This window comes from Nicotiana sylvestris, chromosome 8 (assembly GCF_000393655.2).
Source record: "Nicotiana sylvestris chromosome 8, ASM39365v2, whole genome shotgun sequence".
NCBI lineage: Eukaryota > Viridiplantae > Streptophyta > Magnoliopsida > Solanales > Solanaceae > Nicotiana > Nicotiana sylvestris.
This window is the reverse complement of record NC_091064.1, coordinates 131,238,948-131,249,364: the sequence shown is the minus strand read 5'-3', so window position 1 is coordinate 131,249,364 and position 10,417 is coordinate 131,238,948. Positions and strand designations below refer to the sequence as shown.

General features: G+C 43.0%; 1 protein-coding gene across 1 annotated transcript; it reads left to right on the top strand.

Moving 5' to 3' along the window:
* Nucleotides 1–5,533: 5,533 nt before the first annotated feature.
* LOC138875682 (uncharacterized) lies at nt 5,534–9,572 on the top strand. The gene is made up of 3 exons (XM_070154540.1): nt 5,534–5,988; nt 7,984–8,233; nt 9,423–9,572. Exons 1-3 carry the CDS (start codon nt 5,534–5,536, stop codon nt 9,570–9,572), a joined length of 855 nt encoding a protein of 284 aa, XP_070010641.1.
* Nucleotides 9,573–10,417: the final 845 nt, after the last annotated feature.

Genomic DNA, 10,417 nt, shown 5'->3' with positions numbered 1-10,417 from the left:
CTAATCACCTCACGTACACGGCACTCATATAACAGTAATACCAAATCCTAAGGGGAGTTCCCCAACACAAGGTTAGGCAAACTACTTACCTCAAACCAGCTCAATCAACTCGGAATTGCATTCTTGCCACGAATATCCGACTCCAAATAGCCCAAATATATTGAAAATAATTGCATAATATAAATATAACTTCAAGTAACTAATTTAACTAATTAATTCAAAGCTAACACACAAAATTTAAATAAATGCCCAAAACGTCCCCTAGGTCCACGTCTCAAAATCGGATAAAATTCACAAAACTAGAATCCTTACACTCTCAGGAGTTCATACATACCAAAATACATCAAAATCCGACCACAAACGACCCCTTTAATCCCTAAATCATAGTCTCCAATTTCTAACCCTAAACTCCCAAATTTTTAACCACTAGTTTCCATAAATTTCTTGTCTAATCAGTAGAATATCACCATAGAAATGAGTTTGGGTTCCAAAAATCTTACCTCCACTAGGTTCCCTTGAATTCCCTCCTCAAAATCTCCTAAACAGCTCCCAATCTGACTTAAAAATAGTGAAATAGAGCTAAAAATCGCGAAGGAAACCTTATATATGTTCTGGCCCAAGGATTCTGCACCTGCGGCCCTTTTCCCACTTCTGCGGTCCTGCCAACCGCATCTGTGGTTTCCACTTAAAATCTTCGAAAAACACTTGCGCCTCACCTACCGCACCTGCGGTCTTGCAGATGCGTGCAACCCTCCGCACCTGCGACTTCTGGTCTTCTAGCTCCTGGCCGCATCTTCAGCTACTCTTCCACTTCTGCGATCTTACAGTTGCGGTCCCTAATCCGCAGGTGCCGTTATGACAGGAACTCAGCAGCTTCAGCTGCAAATTCTAACTTCTAACGCCCCAAAAGTCATATACCACTATTAAAACTTATACCAATCTTCGAAACACTTAAAACAACATCGAATCATTAAAATACCCTCAGATTTAAGCGTAATGGTTCAAAAACTTCCAAATTCCGCTTTCGATCAAAAAGTCTATCAAACCTCGCCCGAATTACCTAAAATTTGGTACACAATCCCAAATGACACCACAGACCTACTCAACTTTTCATAATTTCATTCCGACCCCTATATCAATATCTTACTATCAAACCGGAAACTTCCAAAAATTCAACCTTCAGCATTTCAAGCCTAAATAAGCTATGGAACCCCAAAACACAATCCGAACACTCCCCTATGCCCGAAACCACCTAACGGAGCTAACAGAATAGACAAGATTCTATTCTGAGGTCGTCTTCGCACTTTTCCGACCACGACCAAATTCAAAAGATTAAGCTCTCATTTAGGAACTAAGTGTCCTAGAACACTTCGAAACTCCAAACGAATCCTCCCGGCAATTCACAATAGTAGAAATAAGCACGGTGAAAGAAGTTAATATGGGATCAGGCCATTAATTCTTAAAACGACCGGCCAGGTCGTTACAATGATGCTTGTTGACAACCATATTTACCTTCCCTTTCAAAATTAAATTATTTATGCTCATTAACTATCAATAAATGCGTTGAGGTATTTTGAATAAATAACACTTATTTTCTTAAAATACAAATAATATAATACTTATAAATAATACAATTAATAGTAAGTCGGCATTACAAATTTCTAAATTACATTATTCTTGTATTTTAAACTATTAAAATAACCTTTGTATTTTAATAAATAAGTTTTACAATTAATTTAATTAATTAGTCTTTAATTTGTAATTATTTTTCCTTATTTACTTTGATTAAAGTTTTACATTTTAATAAATGAAGTATTAATAATTAACTAAATACAGGGTTAATAATATGTAACGACCCGATCGGTCGTTTCATGAGTTACCGCTCCGTTTCCCCCCTAGTTTTTTTTTCTTATTGCTTTGTTTATCAGTTCTATGTGTGTTCGGGTTGGTTGACTCGCTTTCGGAAATGTTTGGTAAGGTTTGAGACACTTAGTCTCTTTTGAGGAAGCTTAAATTGGAAAAGTCAACCGAATGTTGACTTATGTCTTATAGGGATTGCCTGTGAATTTCGATGGTTCGGATAGTTTTGGGAGGTAATTTGAGACTTAGGAGAGTGATCGGAATGTGTTTTAGAGGTTCGGTGTGGATTTAAGCTTGAATTGGCAAAAATGGTATTTTGGAATTTTCCGGTTTATAGGTGAGCTTTTTATATAGTAGTCGGAATGGAATTCCGGAAGTTGCATGAGGTTTCTTGTGTCACTTGGGATGTGTTTGCAAAGTTTCAGGTCATTCAGACGTGGTTTGGTAGACTTTTTCATCAAAAGCATAATTCGAAAGATTTTGGAACCTTAGGCTTGAATTTGATGTGATTTGGTTGATTCGATGTTGTTAGAGGTGTTTTTAAGATTTGAATAAGTTTGGATGGTTATATGAGAATTTTTTGTGCTTTTGGTTGAGGTCCCCGGGGTCTCGGGGTGATTTTGGATGGTTGGCGAAAAGTTTGGAAGTTGGTTTTGGCAGCTAAAGATGTTCCATTCTTGTCATAACTGCACCTGCGGCTAGGGGACCACAGGTGCGGTCTCACAGAAATGAGTTTGGAATCACAGAAGCGGACGGAGCCAAGTAAGGCAGGAACCGCATAAGCGGTTGAGGAATCGCACTTGCAATGGCGCAGTTGCGGAGTCTGCATCGCAGATGCAGAATTGAGGATTTAAGTGACGATCGCAGATGCAGCGTCTTGGATCGCAGGTGCAAAATGCCTGGGCCAGAAGGCATAAATTATTTCTTTCACAAATTTTTGGGTTATTCCACTATTTCTAAGTCGGTTTTGGAGCTTTTTGGGAGATTTGAAGAGGCAATCAAGGGATAACATATGGAGGTAAGATTGTTGAACCTGAAATCTATGGTATTATTTCACGGATTAGGGCTGTAATTATGGAAATTAAGGGTTAAAAATGGGGAAACTAGTATTGGTATTGGAGACCTTGACTTGAGGATTTGAGGGGCCATTTGTCGTCGGATTTGGGGACTTTTTATATGTATATGAACTCGTGGGGAGATAAAGAATCTATTGATGTAAATTTCATCGAATTCCGAGATGTAGGCCGGGGGGTCAGGTTTTTATTAATTTCGGGATTTATGTTGTAAATTGATTATTTTCGCATGGGCTTCGTTCCCTTAGCATATTTTGACGTCGTGATTCTGATTTTGGATAGATTCGACGCGAGTTGAGGCCGATTCGAGGGGCAAAGGCATCGTGGGTTAGAGTATGGACAGGATTGAGGTGAGTAATGATTTTAAATGTTGTCTTGAGGGTATGAAACCACAGACTTCACATTGTTGTGCTATATTTAGGTGACGCACACGCTAGATGATGAGTGTGGGGTCGTGCACCATTGGGGATTGTGACTTAGCCCGTCCCAAATGACTGTTATATCGCATATTTGATTGAAAACTGTTTGCTATCATTATGTATTGGGCGAAATGCCATATTTGGGCCTCATGCAAACTATTTGGACCCTTGGGGGATTTTTACCAATCTTTCCTCATTGTTTTGACTTTATACATGTACTCATTCATGCTATATTCTACAGCTTTCATAACTCGGCCATGTTTATTCTGTTTTAATACATTAAATGATATTTAAATGATAATTTGGGTTGAGCATCATGTTTTACGGTTGCCCGAGTGGCTTATGAGATTCTGACTAAGTAAGGCCGAGGGCCTGTGTTGTGAGGATACACTAATTTATGATTATGAGGCAGAGGGCCTGAGTTGTACGCCACGAGGTGGATTGATATGAGGCCTATATCCTATTGATTATGCCACGAGATGACTTAATATTGTGCTTGGGCCATAAAGGGCACCTCCCGGAGTCTGCACACCCCCAGTATGCGTGGGTACCCATTGTGATATGAGATATAGCCCAAGGGGCGGATTTTATGTGTTTATCTTTTCTATCTGCTCTTCATTTACTTGTTTAACTGTTAAAAAGGTGTTTTAAAGAAGCTTATTCTAATCTAAGGTGTCATTATATGATTTCTCTGTTTCATTGTTTTTATTGGGTTTACACTGCTTCTTTATAGCATGTTGGTGTGTTCTTTATGTGATTTCTTATCGCTTAGTCTGCATTTATTATTATTACTCATTGAGTTGGAGTACTCACTTTACTCCCTGCACCCTGTGTGTAGATTCAGGAGCTTCAGGTCCTGCTAGCGAGGGTTGATAGCTTCCAGCAGATTTCTGAGTCCACTAGGTAGCTGCTCGGCATTCACAGCCCCGTGTTTCTCCCTCCTATCATTATTTCTTTCCCCTGTACTGGATTTTGTTATAGACTTTGTAGTCCCTTTTCCGTATTCCTAGACTTATGATAGATGCTCGTGATTGGTGACACCCCGACGTCGGGCTGTGTTGGTTTTTCGGCTAATTGTACTATTTCACTATTTATTTGGGATTAAATTAGGTTAAAGGCATAAATTGTGTCCTTTTAATTACTTAAAAATAAATTGGTTGTTGTGTCGGCTGACCTTGTCTTCACGAGAGGAGCCATCACGACTGGGTCTAGGTTTAAGGTCGTGACAAGTTAGTATCAGAGCCTAGGTTACATAGGTCTCATGAGTCATGAGCAAGTTTAGTAGAGTCTTGCGGATCGGTACAGAGACGTCTGTATTTATCCTCGAGAGGCTTTAGAACCTTTAGGAAAAACTTCATATACTTGATATTCTTGTCGTGCGAATCTGTTGATCCGAGTACTAATCTTCTGTTATTCTATTCTCTTATAGATGGTGAGGACACGCGCTACCGGTCAGGATGGGCGACCACCGGTACCACCATCTGTGGGCACTAGAGACCGAGGACGCGATCGAGGTCGTGGTAGGGGCAGGGGTGTAGCATGCACAATAGCTAGGGTATCACCTGCAGATCCACCAGCCGCCCCAGTTTAGGATCAGGTCCCAGTTGTGGACGCTGCAACAACACCAGATCAGGCACCAGTTGTGCCTATTGTCATTCCGGGTCATCAGTATGCACTGGCCTAGCTCAGGCGTTTTTAGTTACTACAACCGTAGCTGCTTCTGAGGCTGGGGGAGGCAACCAGACTCCCGCCTCTTGCACACCTGAGTAGGTTCTGCAGAGACTTTAGACACCGGGGGCACATCCAGTCTAGCCGGTTGCAGCTGCTCAGGACTATGTATCTCTTGCCATGCCAGAGGACGAGCATCGCAGGTTGGAGAGGTTTGGTAGACTTCAGCCTCCGACTTTCAGTGGTGCAGAGGGCGAGGATGCCCATGTTTTCTTGGACAAGGGTCAAAGGATTCTTCGTACAATGGGTATTCTGGAGAGTAGCGGGGTCGCTTTCACTACCATTTCAATTTTCTAGAGCTGCCTTCACTTTGTGGGAGGCCATTGAGAGGCGTCTATTGGTGCAGCACCCGTTACGTGGTAGTAGTTCTCCATTCTCTTTTTGGAGAAGTATGTGCCGCAGTCTCGTATAGAGGAGCTGCGCAGGCAGTTCGAGTTGTTGTGTTAGAGAGAGATGATTGTGATGCAGTATGAGATGAGGTTCTCTAAGGTAGCTCGCCATGCGATTTGGTTGGTTCCGACAGATAGAGAGAGGATTAGGAGGTTTGTTGATGACCTCACTTATCATCTTTGTATTCTCATGGCCAAAGAGAAAGTGTCTAGTTCTACTTTTGAGGAGGTTGTAGACATTGCTTATGAGATTAAGTCGGTTCGTCGCCAGGAGCGAGATGAGAGGGAGACCAAGAGGCATCGAAGATTTGGCTGTTATGGTGGTGCTCCTTCGAGAGGTCAATTTCATCATAGCAGAGGCTGTCCATTCAGGCATGCTCAGCTAGCTTGCCAAGGTTATCATGGGGCGTCATTGGGTCATGGTTCTCACAATTCTCATCAAGGACAGTCATCACTTAGTGCCCTTCTAGCTCAGAGTTTGTCCCGTGCTCCATCATTTTCAGGGCTCTTCTATGCTAGGTGCATCGGCTAGTAATTCCGGTGCTAGGGGTTCCCTTCAGTCCCCATCTCTAGCACCCGAGAGTTGCTATGAGTGTGGAGAGATGGGTCATATTTGGAGGCAGTCTCCTCGTCGTCTTGAGGGTTCATCTTAGCAGAGGAGTCAACCATCGGCTTTAGTGCCAGTTACTTCACCACAACCCATACAGCCAACTAGAGGTGGAGGTCAGTCAGCTAGAGGTCGCCCTAGAGAGGGAGGTCGATTAGGTGGCAGTCAGGCCCATTTCTATTCATTCCAGCTAGACCCAATGCCATTGCTTCTGATGCTATTATTACAAGTATTGTCTCAGTCTGCCACAGAGATGCCTCTGTACTATTTGATCCAGGTTCCACTTATTCTTTTCTGTCATCATACTTTGCGCAATTTTTGAATACGCCCCGTGAATCCCTTGTTTTACCTGTTGATGTATCTACTCTGGTGGGCGATGCTGTTGTTGTAGACCGTGTGTACCAATCATGTGTGGTGACTATTGGGGGTTTGGAGACCCGAGTGGATCTATTGTTGTTATGTATGGTGGATATTGATGTTATTTTTGACATGGATTGGCTATGCGCTATTTTGGACTGTCATGCTAAGACAGTGACATTAGCTATGCCGGGTGTGCCACTGATTGAGTGGTGAGGTTCGACTAGTTATGTTCCCAGTAGGGTAATTTCAGTCTTGAAGGCCCAGCATAGGGTTGGGAAGGGTTGTCTTTCGTATCTGGCCTTTGTGAGGGACGTCGGTGTAGAGACTCCCAATAGTGATTCTGTTCCAATTGTGAGGGATTTTCCCGATGTGTTTCATGCAGACCTGTCGGGCATGCCAACAGATAGGGATATTGATTTTGCTATTGACCTGGTGCCAGGCACTTAGCCCATTTCTAATCCGCCGTATTCTATGGCACCAGCAAAGTTGAAGGAGTTAAAGGAGCAGCTTTAGGAACTCCTTAATAGGGGTTTCATTCGGCCTAGTGTGTTGCCTTGGGCTGCGCCGATTCTATTTGTGAAGAAGAAGGATGGCACAATAAGGATGTGCATTGATTATAGGTAGTTGAACAAAGTAACAGTTAAGAACAAGTATCATTTGCCTCACATTGATGATTTATTCGACCAACTTCACGGAGCGAGAGTGTTCTCCAAGATTGATCTCTATTTAGGTTATCACAAGTTGAAGATCAGGGACTTGGGTATTCCTTAGATGGCTTTCAGGACCCGATATGGTCATTATGAGTTCTTGGTGATGTCGTTTTTGCTGACCAATGCCCCAACAACGTTCATCCATTTGATGAACAACGTGTTCCGGCCTTATCTCGACTTGTTTGTCATAGTCTTCATTGATGATGTTCTAGTGTGTTCGTGTAGTTAGGAGGAGCACGCAGAGCATTTGAGAGTTGTGTTGCAGAGATTGAGGGAGGAGAAGCTTTATGCAAAATTCTCCAATTGTGAGTTTTGGCTCAGTTCAGTGGCTTTCTTGGGGCACGTGGTATCCAGTGAGGGTATTTAGGTTGATCCTAAGAAGATAGAGGCGGTTCAAAGTTGGCCTAGACCGTCCTCAGCCACGGAGATTCGTAGCTTTCTTGGTTTAGCGGGTTATTATCACCGGTTTGTTCAAGGATTTTTATCTATCTCATCACCCTTGACCAAGTTGACTCAGAAGGGTGCTTCATTTGTATGGTTGGATGAGTGTGAGAAGAACTTTGAGAAGCTCAAGATAGCCTTGACCACAATTGCAGTGTTAGTTTTTCCATCAACTTCAGGTTCATATACCGTGTATTGTGATGCTTCGAGAGTTGGTATTGGGTGTGTGTTGATGTAGGAGGGTAGAGTTATTGCTTATGCTTCTCGTTAGTTGAAGCCCCATGAGAAGAACTACCCTGTTTATGATTTGGAGTTGTCTGCCATTGTTCACGCGCTGAAGATTTGGAGGCATTATTTGTATGGTGTGTGTTTTGAGGTGTTTACTGATAATCGTAGCATCCAGCACTTGTTCAAGCATAAGGATCTCATTTTGAGGCAGCGGAGATGGTTGGAGTTTCTAAAGGATTATGATATCACTATATTGTACCATCCGGGGAAGGTCAATGTGGTGGCCGATGCTTCGAGCCAAAAGCCGGTGAGTATGGGGAGTTTGGCATATATTCCAGTTAGGGAGAGACCTCTTGCAGTTGATGTTCAAGTCTTGGCAAATCGGTTCATGAGGTTGGATATTTCGGAGACCAGTCAGGTATTGGCTTGTGTGATTTCTCAGTCTTCCTTATATGATCGCATTAGAGAGCGCCAGTATGATGATCCTCGTTTGCTTATCCTTAAGGACAGAGTTCAGCATGATGATGCCCGTGATGTGACTATTGGTGATGATGGGGTGTTGAGGATGCATGGCCGGATATGTGTGCCTAATTTAGATGGGCTTCGGGAGTTGATTCTGGGAGAGGCCCATAGCTCGTGGTATTCCATTCCTCTAGGTGCCACGAAGATGTATCAGGATCTGAGACAGCATTATTGGTGGAGGAGAATGAAGAAGGACATTGTATTATTTATAGCTCGGTGTCTCAATTATAACCAGGTGAAATATGAGCATCAGAGACCGGGTGACTTGCTTCAACAGATGGATATTACAGAGTGGAAGTGGGAGCGGATCACTATGGATTTTCTAGTTGGGCTCCCACGGACTTTGAAGAAGTTCGATGCTATTTGGGTGATTGTGGATCGGCTAACCAAGTCCGCACACTTCATTCCTATGTGTACTACCTATTCTCAAGAGAGGTTGGCAGAGATCCATATCTAGGAGATTGTTTGTTTGCATGGTGTCCCAGTTTTCATCATTTCAGATAGGGGCACTCAGTTTACTTTGCATTTTTGGAGGTCTGTGCAGCGAGAGTTGGGTACTCAAGTTGCGTTGAGCACAACTTTTCACCCTCAGACGGACGGGCAATCCGAGCGCACTATCCAAAGATTGGATGACATGCTGCGTGCTTGTGTCATTGATTTTGGAGGGTCATGGGATCTGCGTGCTTCAGATGGCTCCATATGAGGCTTTGTATGGGACGTGGTGTAGATCTCCAGTTGGTTAGTTTGATCTGGGTGAGGCTAGGCTATTGGGGACATACTTGGTGCAGAATGCTTTAGATAAGGTGAATGTGATTCCAGAGAGACTTCGTACAGCGCAACCGAGACAAAAGAGTTATGCTGACAGGTAGGTTCGGGATGTGTCCTACATGGTTAGTGATAAGGTTCTATGGAAGGTTTCTCCAATGAAGGGTGTTATGAGATTTGGGAAGAAAGGTAACTTGAGTCCTTGGTACACTGGGCCTTTTGAGGTGCTTCAGAGGATTGGGGAAGGGGTGGCTTATGAGCTTGCTTTGCCACCCAGCTTGTCGAGTGTTCATCTGGTATTTCATGTTTCTATGCTCCAGAAGTATATTGGGGATCCATCTCATGTTCTGGATTTCAGCACGGTGCAGTTAGATGGTGAATTGACTTATGACGTGGAGCCAGCAGCTATTTTGGAGCGTCAGGTTCAAAACTTGAGATCAAAGGATATAGCTTCAGTAAAAGTGCAGTAGAGAGATCGGCTCGTGGATTAGGCTACCTGGGAGATCGAGCGAGAGATGCGAAGCAGATATCCTCACATGTTTGAGGTTTCAGGTATGTTTTTGGACTCGTTTGAGGACGAACATTTGTTTAAGAGGGGGAGGATGTAATGACCTGACCGGTCGTTTCATGAGTTACTGCTCTGTTTCCCTTATTTCTACTTCTTATTGCTTTTTTTATTGGTTCTATATGTGATCGGGTTGGTTGGATCGGGTTCGGAAAGGTTTAGGTAAGGTTTGAGACACTTAGTCTCTTTTGCGGAAGCTTAAGTCGAAAATCTCAACTGGATGTTGACTTATGTGTTAAAGGGCTTGGATGTGAGTTTCGATGGTTCGGATTGCTTCAGGAGTTGATTTGAGACTTAGGAGCGTGATCGTAATACGTTTTGGAGGTTCGAAGTTGATTTAGGCTTGAATTGGCGAAAATGGTATTTTGGCATTTTCCCATTGATAGGTGAGATTTTGATATAGGGGTCAGAATGGAATTACAGAAGTTGCAGTAGGTTCGTTGTGTCACTTTGAATGTGTGTGTGAAATTTCAGGTCATTCGGATGTGGTTTGGTAGACTTCTTAATCAAAAGCGTAAGTCGGAAGATTTTAGAACCTTAGGCTTGAATTCGATGTGATTTTGTTGATTCGATGTTGTTTGAGGTGTTTTGAAGAGTGGTATAAGTTTGGATGGTAATATGTGACTTTTTTGTGCTTTTGGTTGAGGTCCCGGGGGCCTCGAGGTGATTTTGGATGGTTGGCAGAAAGTTTGGAAGTTGGTTTTGGCAGCTGAAGATGTTCCATTGCTGTCATAACCGCACCTGCGGCTA

Bases quoted from the DNA above. Each gene is read 5' to 3' on its own strand.
- LOC138875682 (XM_070154540.1), top strand. From the start codon at position 5,534: ATGATTGTGATGCAGTATGAGATGAGGTTCTCTAAGGTAGCTCGCCAT. The intron at 5,989-7,983 runs GTGCATCGGCTA...TGATAATCGTAG, and splicing joins TCAGGGCTCTTCTATGCTAG to CATCCAGCACTTGTTCAAGC. The intron at 8,234-9,422 runs GTATTGGCTTGT...TCTATGCTCCAG, and splicing joins ATATTTCGGAGACCAGTCAG to AAGTATATTGGGGATCCATC.